The sequence below is a fragment of the Macaca thibetana genome, chromosome 3 (genome assembly GCF_024542745.1).
Source record: "Macaca thibetana thibetana isolate TM-01 chromosome 3, ASM2454274v1, whole genome shotgun sequence".
NCBI classification, from domain to species: domain Eukaryota; kingdom Metazoa; phylum Chordata; class Mammalia; order Primates; family Cercopithecidae; genus Macaca; species Macaca thibetana.
The window spans coordinates 101,209,271-101,226,563 of record NC_065580.1 but is presented as its reverse complement, the minus strand read 5'-3'; the positions used below and the strand labels follow the sequence as shown (position 1 = coordinate 101,226,563).

The 17,293-nt window shown below is 46.7% G+C and overlaps 2 protein-coding genes across 2 annotated transcripts in view; one reads left to right on the top strand and one right to left on the bottom strand.

The window, feature by feature from the left end:
* The window catches only part of MINDY4 (MINDY lysine 48 deubiquitinase 4), a 131,906-nt gene extending 126,760 nt beyond the window's left edge, over positions 1-5,146 (bottom strand). The window contains exons 1-2 of the mRNA XM_050783224.1: positions 5,143-5,146; positions 4,642-4,787 (exon numbers count right to left, since the gene is read on the bottom strand). Coding sequence (XP_050639181.1) covers positions 4,642-4,704 — 63 coding nt within the window. The 5' untranslated portion in view covers positions 4,705-4,787; positions 5,143-5,146. The remainder of the gene's footprint in view (positions 1-4,641; positions 4,788-5,142) is intronic.
* Positions 1-17,293, top strand: part of GGCT (gamma-glutamylcyclotransferase) — a 1,150,694-nt gene that overhangs the window by 888,510 nt on the left and 244,891 nt on the right. The window lies entirely within an intron of this gene.

Genomic DNA, 17,293 nt, shown 5'->3' with positions numbered 1-17,293 from the left:
CTATTTCAAACCGACATATTTTTGAAAGATCACTTGGCTGCTAGGTTGAAAATAAACTGTAGGAGGCAGAAGATTAAGGACAAACCATTTAGGAGGCTACTGAACAATTCACAACTCACATGAAACACAAGGGTTGCTTGGAGCAAGGTGTTTGCAACAGAAGTGGTAAGAAGTGGCTACATTCTGTATGTGCTCTGATGACAAAGCCAACAGATTTGCTGATGGACTGGATATGAGGTGCACAAGAAAGGAAAAACCCAAGAATAATTCCAAAGTTTCTGGCCTAGGCAATTAGAAGGACAGAGATGCCATTTATTCCAATGGGCACAGTTGTAGGAAGAACAGGAAATCAGAAATTTAGTTTTGGACATTATGATAAATATATATTTTTTCTTTGTCCCAGGTTCCCGGCACATAAATTCTAAAACCCTTGGAATCTCCAGGGTGATAAGAATGTCCTCTGTATGCTAATGTGATGACTAGTGGCTGGGGACCCCTAGATGGCTTCAGGATAGGGGCTGGTCACCAGAAAAAGCAAACCTTGATTAGAGGTCTGGAACTTTCAGCCCTACTTCCCAACCTCCCAGAGAGGGAAGAGGAGCTATAGATTGAGCTAACCACCAATGGTCAATGATTTAATCGAACATTCCTATATAACAGAATCGACATAAAATCTCCTGAACGATGGGGTTCAGGGAGTTCCCAGGTTAGTGCTGGGAGGACAGCGTGCTGAAGAGTGCATGGAAGTTCCATGACCCTCCACCCATACCTTGCCCTATGCATCTCTTCCATCTGGCTGTTCCTGAATTGTGTCCTTTATAGTAAACTGGTAAATGTAAGTAAAGTGTTTCTCCGAGTTCTGTGAGCCATTCTACCACATTATTAAAACTGTGGAGGGGGTTGTGGGAACCCTCAATTTATAGCCGGTTGGTCAGAAGTTCAGGTGGCAACTTGGGACTTCTGACTGTCATCTGAAGTGAGGGCAGTCATGAGCCTGAGACCTTAACCTGCAGGGTCTGCACTAACTATAGGTAGTGTCAGGACTGAATTGAATTGTACAACACCCAGTTGGTGTCTGAAGAGTTGGAGACTTAGTTTGTATGGAGGAAAAATCCCCCACATGTTTGATGTCTGAAGTGTAAGTAGAAACACTATCAGAGACATGTTGAGATGCTTGTTAGCCATCCCAGCAGATACGTAGAATAGGCAGTTGGAAGAATTAAAGAGTTCAGGGAGAGGTCTCAGCTAGAGATAGACATTTGGGAATTGTCAGCATATAGATGGTATGGGAATCCACAAGACTGGCTGAGATGTCTTGAGAGTGAATAGACAGGAGAAGAGAAGAGAGCCATAAACTGAGTCCTTGGGCCCACCAGAGTGCACAGGACAGGGAAACGAGGGGCACCAGCAAACACGTTGAAGGGAGCACCCAGAGGAGTAGGAGGAAAGCTAAGAGGGACAGTCTCCTAGAAGACAAGCATAAGGACACAACCAACTGTGACAAACATAATCATTAGATCAAGAAGGGCAAGGACTAAAATTTCCAGGTTAATAATGGCCCTAACAAGAGCTATTTCCATGGAATGGTGGGGACAAAAGTCTGATTAGAATGGGTTTGTTTGAGAAAGCAGAGAAAAGAATTAAAATGAGTAGACACAGCTCCTTTACGGGGTTTCTATATAAAGGGAGGAAATAATAAACCAGTAGCTGGGGTTCGGGGGTCAAGATGGGATTCTGCAGGAGCACAACGTATATGTGCTGATAGGAGTAACCTAGTACAGGAGGGAAATGCATGGTGCAGGAGACAGCGACATCGCTGAGCACACAAAAGGGGGCATGCACACGTGGAGGGGCGGGCCTAACCAGGGGTGTGGAGAAGTCATCCACAGGAACACCAGAGAGAGCACAGTGAATGGTGCAGACCCAGGAAGGTGAGCAAGTGTGGTAGTGGGAGCCTGTTGGACTTCTCTCATGTCTTCTGTTTTCTCAGCGAAATTAGATGGGGAAGGAGCTTTGGGGTTTGAGGAGAAAGAAGGTATGAAATGGTCATCCAGGATTTGAGAGAGTAAACAGGCTGGAGAGTTGCAACCAGGTGGGCAGACACCCATAAGGTACCACAAGGGTGAGCGGTCATGGATTTAGAGTGACACCATCAACATGGTGGTGTGTTTCTCTCCAATCCCATTCAGCTCTAAGTGTGGAGCAGGGCGAGTGGAATTTTACTGCCAGAAGAGAATGATGAAGGGAGAGAAGGGCAAAAGAGCTGCGCCTGTTATGGAGGGTGCAATTATAACGATGGGTGGGTGAGAAGTAGGCGGGTAACGGTAGGCCCGAGGGACTGTGAACAGTTGGCAGGAACAATGCAATATAGACGTGGTGAGGCTGGAGAAGAGTTTATGTGGGGCTACGAAGGGGGACAAGCTGGAAATTTTGACAGGTGGGAAGCTTGGAATTGAGATTACAGAAAGGGCGCAGTACTGGTAACGACAAGCCCAGCTCATGACCATGGGGCAGGGTGGCAGAGGGAGGATGGCACAGTCACTGCAGGAGTGGAGCCACAGACCCAAGAGGCTGGGGCAGCAGAAGAGTCACCTCAGTGGACTCTGCCATCTCTAGGAAACTATCATGACTCTCCCTGAGGGCAGACCACACTTGGTGACTTCAAGTAGGCCAAAGTGGCTGAAGGGTAGAGGGCGGAGCAAGCAGTCATGGAAGATGAGGTCCGAGTGTAGCCAGAGTCAAGTCATGGAGAGACTTGAAGTCTAATTATGATGGGAAGCCAGTAGAGGGGTTTGAGCAGGGGAATTACATGGTCTGACCTGCTCACCCTGGGCAAGTTTCTTGGCCTCCTGGTCTCACGATAATTTTATGTGAAAGGGAATCCTTATACCTATCTTTCAGGACTGTTATGAGAATCTGAGACAACAAACCATCACCTTCCGGGTACCGGGCACCAAGGTGGCAGCTCTCTTGCTTACGACTGCTGGGTGCAATGACTGCCTGCACAAAACCCTGTGGGGAACACGCTGTCTCTGCCCTGGAGCAGAAGGCGATGAGAAAGCAGTATACCTGGGCTGCAGCCCCAGCTCACCATGACCTTCTGAGTAACTGTGGGCAACTCCTCTCTACTCTTAGGATCTTAGTGTGCCCAGATAAAACACGGGAGGGAGAGGTGACGAGGGGAACTTGGCCATGTCAAGTAGGGGGTTGGAGGGAGGGATGCGGGAGAGGCTGGAAATGAGATTGAGATGGTAAGCTGGGGTCAAGCTATAGGGCAGGCTTGGATGTCATTGAGGACACTGGACTTCATTTGTACTCAAGAAAGAACATGAGGAAGCCCCTCTTAAGAGTTTTGTTCAGTGAACTAGACTTAAAAGAAATGATGGTAACAGTCAGCTTCCCAGGGTGTGTCAATTGATATCCAGCATGCAGCCAGGACTTGGTGATGGCGGGTCAATTAGCCATAAAAACAGGGCAGATGCGACAAAGCCAAATGCATTTAAAATTTTTTCAAATAAAAATAAATCATAAAAAACACACAAAGACACTTTCCAAACAGGTGCAGTTCAGAGACACCTGTTTGGTGTCAGAGGCAGTGAGGGTGGGAGGAGGTATAAAGTTGAACACCTACGTGCACATGGCATCTATATGTCAGATCCAGTGCTTGGGAGCTGCCCATATGTTATTATTAATCCTCATTCTAAATCTGCAAAAGGTAGGTCTTATTTTCGTGTTTTACAGATAACGAAAGTGAGGCCTTGAGTAAAGTACTCAGGTTCACACTGCAAACTAGTAGCAAATATTTGAACCCTCTCCATCTGACTTCAAAGTCCTTCCCCTTTCCTCCATTCAAAAAATTACGTGTATGAGTTTTCATACCAGACAAGTGTCCATCGCCCCAGCCCAGTATGACATTGCAAGGGTAGACAAAACACACAGACTGCAGCCCTCAGTCACCACGTGTTGAAAGAACTGATGTATGTCCCCCTCCACTACCACGCCTAAGACCCCCCGGCAAGCTCCTTCCCCACGGAGGTCCCCATCTCCACCCTGAGGCCGGATGACAGCTAAGGACCTTCCAAGCTTGTGGGCGCTGCAGAAACTCTCCTGGGACAAGACAATAGGAAAACTTACAAAAATTAAAGCAACCACTGGAATTCCCACTGTTGACTAAAATGACTAAGGGCTTGACCGTCAAGAAATTTTCTGGGCCTTTGGGGTTCCCTCTGAGGAGAAGTTCTTTCCGAGTGGGGATCCTGACTTGCGTGGGTCGCGCACGGAGGCCGGCAGCCAGGCTGGGGCGCAGGCCCGCCCGCTGTGAGCCCGCGCTAGGATTGCTTGGCGCGGTCCCCGATCCCCCTTCCCAGCTGCCGCCTCCCCGGAGCGCGGATTCCCCCGGAGGGCAGCGGACCGGCTCAAACCCTGCCTTGCGGAAGCGCCCGCTGACGACGGCAGAAACGCCTTGTGGGAAATGTAGTTTCCCCTGTCCCGGGAAAGCGGCGCTCTTCTGGGGCATCTTTGGAGCAGACAGAAGGCAGGGAACGGGCGCCCTCCCAGAAGGTGCAAAGCCTTCAGGGGAGACCCCGATGATCCCCCCAAATTAGAGCCATTTCCCGGGTTTTGGAGGGGGCGAGCCGTTACCTTTCTGTTGAGGAACTCTCTGACCAAGGAGGCGGCCACCTCCTCCACGAAGAGGGTGTCCATGGCACTGGCTCTGGCTGTGGCTCTGCCCACTAGGCCCACGCCGGGCCGCAGCACCCGGCAGCTGGGTCGGTCGGGCGCAGTATGGCCGCGTTGCCGTGGCGACGGCGGCGTCGGCGCTGCGAGAACTCCTCCCCTTCCCTGGGGACTGCTGGCTGGGGCGGGAGGGAAGGGGTGGAGCGTCCTGCAAACTCGTGTCTCAGAGTGGGAGGCCGCAGCCAGGACGCCCCGGTGTCGCCCAGGGCACCGCCCACGGGCTCCGGGCTCGGGGCCTCACTCTGACCCTGGCCCTGGTCGTCCGAGAGGCCTAGGACGAATTACCGCTCTGCTCCGAGGCTCCGTTTTCCTAGACGTAAAATGGGAAGAATGCCTGCCTCCTTGTTTCTGGAGGACTAAACTCACAGGAAAGTGACCCCCTCAGGTACACCTTCAGCACCACCGCCCCCTCTGGGGCCACCAACGCTACTGACCTGGCGGGCCTGGACCATGGGGGCAAGAAAGCCCAGGATTCTGCTTCTTGGGGACCGAAATTAAAGGACATGTTCCTCGCCCCCTTGATGCCCGCTTTCCCGTAATGAGACTGCCATTTATTGATCACCAAGCTCTTAACTCGCGATTGCACTTTTAATTCTTACAACTTCCTGGCTAGGTGGTTACTGTTGGCCCCATTCTTTAAAACGAGACACGAGTTTCAGAAAGGCTAAGATTTTGCTGAGGCCCACACAGCTGGGTACTGGGAAAGTTGGGTTTCTAACCAAGCCCAGTACATTTTCCCCAAACTTAGTCACCTGGGTTCCACCTTCACAATCTTTGCCACTTCTGCATGTTACCTATTGTATTCCTTTGCTCGGGCTGCCATACAAACTACCACAGACCAGGTGGCTTAAACAACACGTTTATTGTCTCCCAGTTCTGAAGGCTACAGACCGAGATCAAGGTGTCAGCTAGATAGTTTCTTCTGAGGCCTCTCTCCCTGGCTTCTGTTATAGATGGCCACCTTCTCTCAGTGTCTTCACGTGGCTAGCCATCTGTGTGTGCCTGTGTGCTAATCTCTTCTTATAAGGACATCAATTGTATTGGAATAGGGCCCACCCTAATGACCACGTTTCCACTTCATTACCTCTTTAAAGACCCTATCCAACACAGTCACATTCTGGGATACCAGGCTTTAGAACTTCAACACAGGAATTTTTTTGTTTGTTTTTTTTTTTTTGTTTTTTTTGTTTTTTTGTTTTTTTGAGACAGAGTCCCACCTAGGCGCCCAGGCTGAAATGCAGTGGTGCAATCTCAGCTCACTGCCAAGTGAACATCCACCTCTCGAGTTCAAGCCATTCTCTTCCCTCAGACTCCCGAGTAGCTGGGATTACAGGCGCCCGCCACTGTGCCCAGCTAATTTTTTTACTTTTAGTAGAGACGGGGTTTCATCACGTTGGACAGGCTGGTCTTGAATTCCTGACCTCAGCCAATCTGCCCGCCTCGGCCTCCCAAACTGCTGAGATTACAGGCGTGAACCACTGCGCCCGGCCCAACACAGGAATTTTGAAGGACACAATTCAGCCCTTAACCCCTATACTGTTACTTATGTATTATTTTCTTTAAATCCACATAGATGTTTTACAATTTATTTTAAAAGGAGAGTGTTCCCAAGCAGTAATAGCCACAAGATCTTGGGTTTTATATGCTTATTAAATCTCTAATACACATTAAAACAAACACAAAACCAGAAAGGTATGCATTCACCTAAATCACCTTACGACCACTACTGGCACATGTACCACACTTGGGAAACAACTGTCTCACCCTATGCAGTCTCCATAGGACGTGGCTTTAATGTGGCAGATTGCACCATAATCTCCAGACACTTTCCCCTCTCAACCTGAGATGGTTCTTTGAGATGCCTCTTTTGAACACGATGTGCTATGTGAGAAAGAGCCATATGCTCTTACATGAGAGAGAGAAGGATGGAGTTGCAGGAGACAGTGTGATGCTTGGTCCAGGGGCCCTCATGTTCCAGGTGTGAAGACACACTGATGGATGATGTGTAACAATAAAAGAATAACATGAGACAGATTTATGCTCCATAAGAGATTGTGTATCAGGGGTCCCCAATTCCCTGGGCTGTGGACCAGTATGGGCCTGTGGCCTGTTAGGAACCAGGTCACACAGCAGGAGGTGAGTAGCCACAAAGGAGCATTACCACCTGAGCTCCACCTCCTGTCCAATCAGCCACAGCATTAGCTTCTCATAGAATCACGAACCCTATTGTGAACTGCACATACAAGGGACCTAGGTTGCGCACTCCTTATAAGAATCTAATGCCTGATGATCTGAGGTGGAACAGTTTCATCCCAAAACCATCCCCCACTTCCCATGGAAAAACTGTCTTCCACGAAACTGGTCCCTGGTGCCAAAAATGTTGAGGACCTATGTTGTGTATCACAGATAGTAGGTGTTATATAGTAGGTCAGAAGAAAGAGAGATTTCCACCTGTGGAGGCAGATGAGGGTGAAAAGAGAAAAAATCATTCATTCCTTCATTCATTTACTCCTGTAAAAATATTTGTTGAGTCCTTACCACGTGCCAGGTGTATGGGTGCTGCAGATTTAACACTGTAAAATATATGCCTTCTTAGAGAGAGAATGGGGAAAGATGGAAATGGGGAGATGGACAGAAAAAAAATTTGTAAACGCATAGAAAGCACATACAGAGCACCACAGATGGTTTAAAGGGTATCACAGATTTATTTTATGTATGTATGTATTTATTTATTTTAGAGGCAGCATCTCATTCTGTCACCTAAGCAGGGTTCGGTGGCACAATCATAGCTCGCTGTAAGCTCAAATTTTTGAGCTCAAATGATCCTCCCGCCTCAACCTCCCAAGGAGCTAGGACTACTGGCATGCACCACCATACCTGGTTTGTTTGTTTGTTTATAGAGATACGGTCTCACTATGTTTCCCAGGCTGGTCTTCAACTCCTGGCCTTAAGCTGTCCTCCTGTCTGGAGGATGACTTGAGGATATGCAGCTTTCCAAAGTGCTGAGATTACAGGAGCGAGTCACTGCAGCTGGCCCCCAAAAATCATAGATGTAAAGAGAAAAAAACCATGGAAGGAGTATAGGAGGACTTTTTATGGAGAGCAGAAATTATAATTTTTAAAAGCTGACTGGATAAGATCACTGAGATGGTAGAACTTCAGCAAGGAAGAGAGGATGTGAGCTCTGCAGAGACTTGGAGGGAGAGCACCTCAAGCAGAAGAAACAGCAAATGCAGAGGCCCTGCAAGGGTGACGAGCCCGGGTGCTTGTGAAATTTGGAGGCCAGAGGGAGCAGAGAGAAGACAGAAAGAGGGGCCTGGTGGTATAGGGCCATCAGAAGGGCTTGACTTTTCCTCTGAATGGGGAATCTTTTGGAGAAGTTTGGGCAGGGGAGAGACAGGCTCTGACTTAGGTTTTGACAGGATCCCTTTGGCTTTTGTTTTGAGAATAGATTGTAGATTAGGGGCAAGTACAACAGATCCTCAAAAAAAGTTGCTTCCTTCAACATTGTTTCATTATGACATTGAAAAGAAAAAAAAAATCAGTTCCCAGCTGGGGCTACTGTCTGTGTGGAGTTTGCACGTCCTCCTCGTGTCTGCATGGGTTTCCTCCATCATCCCAAAGCTGTGCACGTTGGGTGAATGTGTGTGTCTACATGGTCCCAGTGTAAATGACTGTGGATGTGGGTGTGGGTGTGAGTGCTGCCTGTGATGGAATGTTGTCCTGTCCAAAGCAGGCCTTGTGCTCTGACCACTCTTAATCCTGAACTGGAATACGCAGGTAATTATCTTACTTTTTTAAGTGAATTTTTCTTAATTGGGTGTGTAGCTCACACTTATTTCAATGTTTAATATTTGAAACATCTTGCTCTTTATTTAAAAGTTTGGTGATATTTTTGGGACCAGAAATATGCCAGGAACTCAACTCTTGTCTATAGCAATTAGCCTATGTTAACACTGGTTTTGTTATATACCATTTTGCTGAAAGCCGCAATTTCCAAAAATCTATGGATGATGCTAAATGAGGACTTACTGTGTGGAAGCAGGGAGACTAGCTGGGAGGCAACTGCACCAATCAGTAGTCCAGGTAAAACTTAGGCTAGACATGGTTAAGTGTGTGTGTGTCACTTTCCTGGCCCTGAAACTCTTTTTTCACATTGGAATGAAAGGTTAGGGAAGAGAAGTGCAGGAATGCATTCTTTTTTTCAGGCACATAGCTGGCTCCTGGGAGTAAACCTTAACACAACCTTAAGGTGGCAAGTAAAAGGGGCAATCTGGTCATCGTGGAAGGGCAGAAGGTATACTGCCAGACATCTGGGAAAGACCAGATCACATCATATGCCCCATTATTTTCCACCAATCCTCCGCAAGGAATCCTCATTTTTCTACATCATGTTCCTGTGAGCTGGAACATTCTCACAAGCCTAAGGGAGGCCTGCATTCCTGCCTGAACATGAATGGTAATTGAGGTCTTCTTGTAAAGAAACATGCTAGAGATAAAAACAGCAATGCCATCAAAATAAGAACCCAATCATTGTAAATATCTACAATCACTAAAAAAGAAAAGAAAATGCTTTTCCAGGTTTCATAAAACAGGGATAAACCCACGAAGCCTGCTAAATAAGCAAGAACTATATAAAACATCCAGAAAGTAATAATTTCTCCGTGTTACCCATTGACCTAAAGCCAGATTTAGCCAAGATAAGCATGCACCTCATTAGTGATGGGCAGTCATTTCATTCACCTTCTCAACAATGCAATGGACTACACATGGAATCTTAACGATGGGAATATGAGTGCAAAGGTTAACTCCCAAAAGATGGCGGATAGCGTAAAATCTTTGTATAAGCTTAAAAACAACTTAAACCAAGAAGTCATAATTTCTTGTAAGAAAATAGAGCTTTGGTAAAGCTTTGTAAAAATAAAAGCAAGGAAATGAAGCTGTGATTCAGGTCAACAGTTACCTGGGAAGGGGAAGGTCAAGGACATGGCAGATGAGAACGACGCAGGTAATGATAAGTATTCGTCAGTGCTCTGGGTGTCATGAGTGTATTTGTTTCTTAAGCATCTTTTATATTATTTCCATTGATTCGTTAGTTAACAAAAGATGGCCTCTCAAGGACCAGTGATGGCAGGATGTCATGAATTGACAAGAGTTGTGTTATTAATTAACTCCATGTCCCTGAGATAGAGAAGAAAGGGAGGGAGAAAAATTCAATGGACTTTACATTGGAGGGACAATTTAGAGGCCTTGGCTCATAATGCAGCTGTCACACAGAGGAGAAAGGGGGATGTGTGTGTGTGTGTGTGTGTGTGTGTGTGTGTGTAATCATACCCATCATCATATAGCTGTGGCTGTGTGTATCTCTGAGTCGACGAGCTCCTGCATTTGTGTGAGTCTACCTACAGGAATTTCTGGACCCCCTGAATTCTGTCTGGTGCCCTGTTTGGTTCTGGCAGCAGGATGCATCTGTTGTGTTGTGGGACTTAGAGCAGGAAGGTGAGGCCTGCTACATGGGGGCCAGATGTTTTACAAGACTGTGAGAATCAAGTGTTGCCTCCTCCAGGATGCTCCAGGGAGGTAACTGACCGAATGAATCCCCCCCTCCAACCGAGGGCTCCTGGAGTATCTGGAGGGCTTGGATCAGGGGGTTCCAGAGAATAGAAGCACACACGCTTGTCCTCATAACCATATCCTCCCAGGGACTGGCTATCAGGGTTGGGGGCTGGGAACAGGGATCTGACCAAATGCAACATATCTGACTAGCGGGGTTGGAAGAACATTGTGAAACTCCTTCTAATGATGTGACTCTCAGACCTTCCCAGCTGTCTGGCCACCATCCCCAAAGATCAGGACAGGGGGTCCAGCCCAGGCCACTGTCCTTGGCAATATGAAGGAACAGCTTATTCGCACTCTCCCCCCATAGCTCTGTCTTATCCACCACCTCCCAATCTCTGCTGCCAGGCTGTATCCACATGGTCACCAACATGAGACTGGAGATGGAGGGGGGACCCAGGCCCCAGCCAGGCTCCAATAGAAGGAGATGAGACAGCCACCTCCCACCCCCAACAGTGAGGCTGTTGGTCTTTCACTAGGCCTGGCACATCCAAGACCTCCTCGCTGTTAGGAATGATGAGGCTCAGCCATTTGTGCAGGTCTGTGCACGGGGACTGAATGGGGCAAGGAAAGATGATAGCAGAGGTATCCCATGGGGTTTTGAGAAAACATCCATTTTAATCAAGAAGAATATATAATTCTCCACCAATATGATAGTTAATTTCATGTGTCAACTTGGCTAGGTCATGATACCCTGCTCTTTGGTCAAATGCCAGCCTAAATGTTGCTGTGTGTAGACTTTGAGTAAAGCAGCTTCTCCTTCATAGTGTGGGTAGGCCTCATCCAATAAGTTGATTGCCTTAAAAGCAAAAGATTAAGGTTCCCCAAGGAAGAGAGTGTTCTGTCTCCAGCCTGCCTTTGGATTCAAGCTGCAATATCAACTTTTCCCTGGTCTCCAACCTGCCAGACTGCCTTGCAGGTTTCAAACTTGCCAGTCTCCCACAATCATGTGAGCCAATTCCTTAAAATAAATTAAGGGAGGAAGAAGGTTGTCCCCAGAGAAGAAGAACCAGTTAGGTCACACACACACACACACACACACACACACACACACACACACACACACACAGACACCCCTAAATAATATAAACCCAACCTACTTTGCTGCACACTTGCCCTGGAATGGCCCTGGGAAATTCTTGATCAAAGCTCCTTGGATGCTGTCCAGATATAAAGGTGCCTTCTCTGGAGCCAAGCTGAGACTTTTGGCAGTTGCTTCACATTCTAATGTTTTCACCAGCAAGTACAGACCCCGAACCTTCAGACATAGCTGTCAGTGCCTCCCTGTGAAAAATTCCTGTTGAAACAGTGCAGACATTCTTTGGAAATCATAACATAGTCTCCTCCAAAGTAGGATTCTGCATAAAAATTCTAGTCTGAGTAAATGCATTGAAACTGCTCCCAAAGTGGTGAAGTCTGCTAGTTGCCTAACAGAATCCATTCTTTCCTTCATGCATGGTTACATGTTTGGAGCTGGGCAATGACTTCCAAGCCACATAGTATTTCCCAGGCTTTCTTGAAGTCAGAGGCAGCCATGGAACTAAGTTTGTCAGCAGCAGATTAAGAGGGCCGGCACCTTAAAACCAGGCCCTATCTCTTTCATCCTCTTTTCTCTCCTGTAAGCCAGAGCACCAGCTGCAACAATGAGCATGTGCTGTGACCCTAAAGACAAAAGCAGCCCTAAGCACAGTGATTCTCAAAAGTGTAGTTGCCCCCAGACACCAGCATCAGCACCACTTGAAAACTAGAAATACAAATTCTCAGTCCCTACATCAAATGTACTGAATCAGAAACTCTGAGGGTGGGGCCCAGCAATCTGTGTTTATAAGACTTCCAGGTACTTCTGATGCTTACTCAAGTTTAAGTGTGCTATCCTGGGGGATGGCAAAAATAAGATGGAAGGAGCCTGGTTCCCTGAATGACTGCATGGAGCAAAGTCACATGGTGACATGGACTTCAGATGGTTACAGGTGAGAGAAATACACTTTCATCTGGTTTGAGCTTAATGTTTTTATTTTTTTTTTACTTTTTTGTCTATTTCTGGAAGTAGGGATGAGAGAGTCTTTTGTTAAAGCAGCTTTTCTTTTCAACCTAAATACTATAAACCTCTAAGAATGAGTGAAAGCTCAATCAATTGTGGGGCAGTGGTCTCTTTCTCCAGGGTTTGCTAGACCACATATTCCCACAGGGATTGTCCACACTGATGTATCACAAATTGATTATAGGGATGCTGGAGTCACAATCTCCTCAGGCCTCGGGACAGCTAAATGGAGCCTATCTGGCCAGAGACCATAGGCCATTACTACCATGAGCAGTCTTCTCCATTTACCCCAGGCTGTACAAATATGATTTTCTATATGTGCCCTGGAGATGCCTCCTGCTGCTCACAATTTTTAATCTTCTGCCTCTTGCTCTCCCTCTCCCCTGGTTCTCTGACTTCTTACTCTACAGCTCTGTACAAACCTGGCTCCCTTGCTCTGATGGTTCAATTGGAGCACCTTCCTCTAGGTTGGCTACCTGAATATTTGAACTCCATGCACCTGGGCTGATGGTTGTAGGGATTTTTCCCTTCTACTTCAGTCTCTATGCAGAGACCATGATGTATCCTCAGCTTTAAGGCAGGGCTTGAAGTTAGTCACAGAGCTTCTTCTCTGTGACTATCCCAGGTTTCTTGGTTTGAGTCCTTCACAAAAACAAGGCTATTTGGAGCAAGCAGCAACCAGTGCCTTCCCAGCTCAACTCTGGCTGAAGGGTGGCTGCTTTGTGAACCCCTTCCTGCCCCTGGCATGTCAGGTGCTGGGTCTCTAGGTCCAGAGCTGAAAGAGGAAGCCCTAGAGCCCTCATCCATTTCTTTTACTCTTACACCTGATTATACTGGTTAGTATCCACTTCCATTCAGAGTGACAGAAAAACTCAAAATAAGAGTAACTTAGTAAGGAAGTACTCAAAAACATGAGGGAATCATGTCAGAAAAACAAACCACCTGGCTTAAAAGGGCTCCTACTGGCTAAATCTGTACATCAGAGTAAGTAATGAGAGTCATAGATTATAATCAACTAATAAAATAAGAATCCATGAGTCCATATTTATATATATAAATAAAGGAGAAGGAAAAGCCTCTCCTTACATTTGAATGTCAAACTTGTAAATGTAGAAAGGATGATGGAGTTTGCCAATCATCATTTGGCAACCAGGATAATGATAATAATTCATTCAGACAATAATCATCAATGGATGCTAAAACTGGTGGATACAGGATATTTATGTAGTCTCAAAGAATCTCTCCATAAGATACTGCTTAATTACAAAGGGGAAAATGTTCACTTTATGATGAGAAGTTGGCCAACCCATTAACCAAGTGATCAAAGTTATAGTCCCCAGCCACAGGACTATACACCTCCTTATGCACTGAAAGAGATACAACACCACTTCTCTGGCATTTCTGCCATACTAATAATAAGGGTAACAACAATATCAGTGACTTAAACAAGATGAAAGTCTATTTGTCTCTCACATAAAAACCCAGGGCTCCTGAGTGCTTCACATTGTTAGGTTCCCAGTTTCCCTCTGTCTTGTTTCTCCGCCATGTGTGGCCTTGACCTCCTAGACCAAGATGCCAGCAGCCACATTGCAGATCACAGGACAGGGTAAAGGATGAAGAATAAATAGCAGAGTCCAGGTTTACCACATCTTAAGGAAGGCTTCCGAAGCTGATAGGACACTTCTGCTCAAATCCCTTTGGTCAGAACTCACTCACTTGGCCACACAAAGCTACAAAGGGGACTAGGAAATGCAGTCTTTGTTTAAGGCAGCCTTGCCCAGCTAAATGCAGCCAAGCTAAAAAAAAATCTATTACTATGAAGAAGTTAAGGGGCATACTGGGCACGGGAGAACAATTAACAATCTCTGGAACACTGGCGTTCTTTTGTTTCAAGATGACATGTTTCTACACCTCTGGTTCTTTTTATTAAGATCTCAATTCATGACACCCCACACACTTATTGCACATATAACATGCCCACATGTGCAGGATCTCAGAGCTCAAGTCTTGCGGTCCTTGATCTCCACACGAGCCTGGGCCCGTCTCACTTCTGTGCTTATACACAACTGTATGTCTTCATAGCTTTTCTCATAAGTAGAGGCAGTTGCCTATGAAAACTTCTCCATGACCTCTGTGCTGCCAAAGCTGAGATGACCAGAATGGCCAACTTTTGTTCCTTTCCTTTCTAGATAAGCAGTTAAAATGCCTCTGGTAAACAACCATGTTCCCTGAGCTTGGGTTTTTTCTGAGTTCTAGGAAAAAGAATAAATGCAGGGTTTTTGAGATTAAATGGAGTCGCAAGATAAGCAGCATTTCTCAGCAAGGAGCCAAGAATGCATTAGGATAAGATAGGCTGAACTTACGGGCAGAGGGCAAAAGCGCTGTGGGGGTTTCATCCTCCTCTTCCTCACCTCCCCCACAGCCCCTTCAAACTCCAGCTCCACCCCCATAAGGATGAGGGAGTTAGAAATAGGTCAGGAAGAGACCGGGAAATGTATATCCTTTTGAGCCTATGAAATGCTTCTGCTGGCATCTCTCCAAGTCTGGCATGGCCTTGATACTTGATTCCTATGATGTGGTGGAGGGGGATAGGTAGGAAGTGGGGGGTACCACACAGATAATAAATCTCCTGTGTCTTCTGTTTTCATATTCATGTTACTTTGGGACCACAGGGGCCATGACTTAGAAATGGAGTTGGGTTTTTGCGTAATTAGCCACAACACACAGGTTTTCCTTCTGCTGGGAATGACTAGCCCTTCTTCTCTCCATCAGCCGTCAGCCAACTATTCACTCTTAAGTCTCAGCTCACAGATCACCTCCATGAAGGCTTCCTGGACTTCTCCCAAGCCCAGTTAGATGTTCTTCTGGCACCCCTGTGAGATGACAGTGTGCGGTCCAGGTTAAGCTCAGGCTCTGGAATGTCAGTGCTTGGGCTCATAAGCCCAGCTCTCTACTTAATAGCTACTTTGAGAAAGTCCGTGCCTCAGTTTCCTCATGTGTAAAATGGAATTTCAAAATAATACTGTCCACATGAGCTATTGGGAGAATTCAGTGAGTTTTACATGTTTTACATGTGGCTGGCCTCATAACAGCATTATTCACAATAGCCCAAACACGAACACAACCAAGTGTCCATCAGTGTATGAATGGATAAACAAAATGTGGCATATCCATACGATAGTATATTACTCAAAACCTTGAAAAAGAAGGAAATCCTGACACAGTGCAACATGAATAAACCTGAAGACATTACGCTAAGTGAAATAAGCCAGTCACAAATGGACAAATACTGTATGATTCCACTTATATGAGGTACTTAGGGTAGTCACATTCATAAAGACAATGTAGAATGGCAGTTGCTGGGGGTGAGGGGAAGGGACACCAGGAGTTACTGTCTAACAGGTACAGCATTTCAGTGCTGCATGATGAAACAGTTCTGTGGATGGATGGTCATGACTTGCAAGCCCGCCTCCCTGCCCCAAACAGAGGGTTCCTTCCTTTAGTCACAACGGAGTTTTCTTCTCTAAAGACTCCTTCCCCCATAGTCTTGACAGCGTATCACAGGTTCTGCCCACACGCTCTCTAGGGTAACGCATGAGAAGGGAAGTGAAGGAATGCTGGCAGAGATGTTATCACTGAAACTAGTCTATGCTAAAGAAGAGCCAAAGGGAAGCAGAGCCCTCTGCCCTTCCAAGCCGGGTGGGGAGACTTAGTGGAATGAGGGTACACTGGGTGAACAAGGAGTCAGAACACCTGAGTTCTCACTCTAGCTCTGTCACCAGCTTGCTGTGTGTCTCTGGACAAGTCACTTTCCCTCTTGGGACCTCTTTGTCCCTGACTATAAAAAAATAGAGATTTGGCTGGGCATGGTGGCTCACGCCTGTAATCCCAGCACGTTGGAAGGCCGAGGAGGACGGATCACTTGAGGTCAGAGGTTCAAGACCAGCCTGACCAACATGTACTAAAAATAAAAAAATTAGCCAAGTGTGTTGGTGCATGCCTGTAGTCCCAGTGACTTGGGAGGCTACAGCAAGAGAATCGCTTGAACATGGGAGGCCAAAGTTTCAGTGAGCTGAGATTGCACCACTGCACTCCAGCCTGGGCAACAGAGTGCGACTCTGTCTCAAAATAAACAAACAAACAAAAAACCTGGAGATTAGACTGGGTAATTTTGAAAGACCGTCTCAGTCCTGACCCTCTCGGGAAATAACATCAATGGGTCAATTTGTGCAAAACCTTTTACTTTTTAAAGCACAAAAATTTGCTGAGCATGGTGGTACATGCCTGTAATCCCAGCTACTCAAGAGGCTGAGGCAGGAGAATCGCTTGAACCCAGGAGGTGGAGCTTGCAGTGAGCTGAGATCGCAGCATTGCACGCCAGCTTGGGCAACAAGAGTGAAACTACACCTTAAAAAAACATTTTCACCATCCTGGCTAACACGGTGAAACCCCGTCTCTACTAAAACTACAAAAAATTAGCCGGGCATGGTGGCGGGCACCTGTAGTCCCAGCTACTCGGGAGGCTGAGGCAGGAGAATGGCCTGAACCTGGGAGGTGGAGCTTGCAGTGAGCCGAGATCTTGCCACTGCACTCCAGCCTGGGCGACAGAGCAAGACTCTGTCTCAAAAAAAAAAAAAGAAAAAGAAAAAGAAAAAGCACTTTCACATCAATGACTTCCTGCTGTTCTTAGGATGTTCCTGTAGATTATTAGATTAAATCTCATGGATAGGAATATGAGGCCCAGAGAAGTGAAACAATTAGTGACAGGGCTAAGAGTAGATCCCAGGTCTCCTGGCTCTTACCAAGGTTGCTGTGCCCAGGGTGTACCCACACAAAGGCACAGATTGGGGTTGAGGGAAAAAGGGAGGCTGACAGGTGCTCAGAAGTGTGACCCAATCA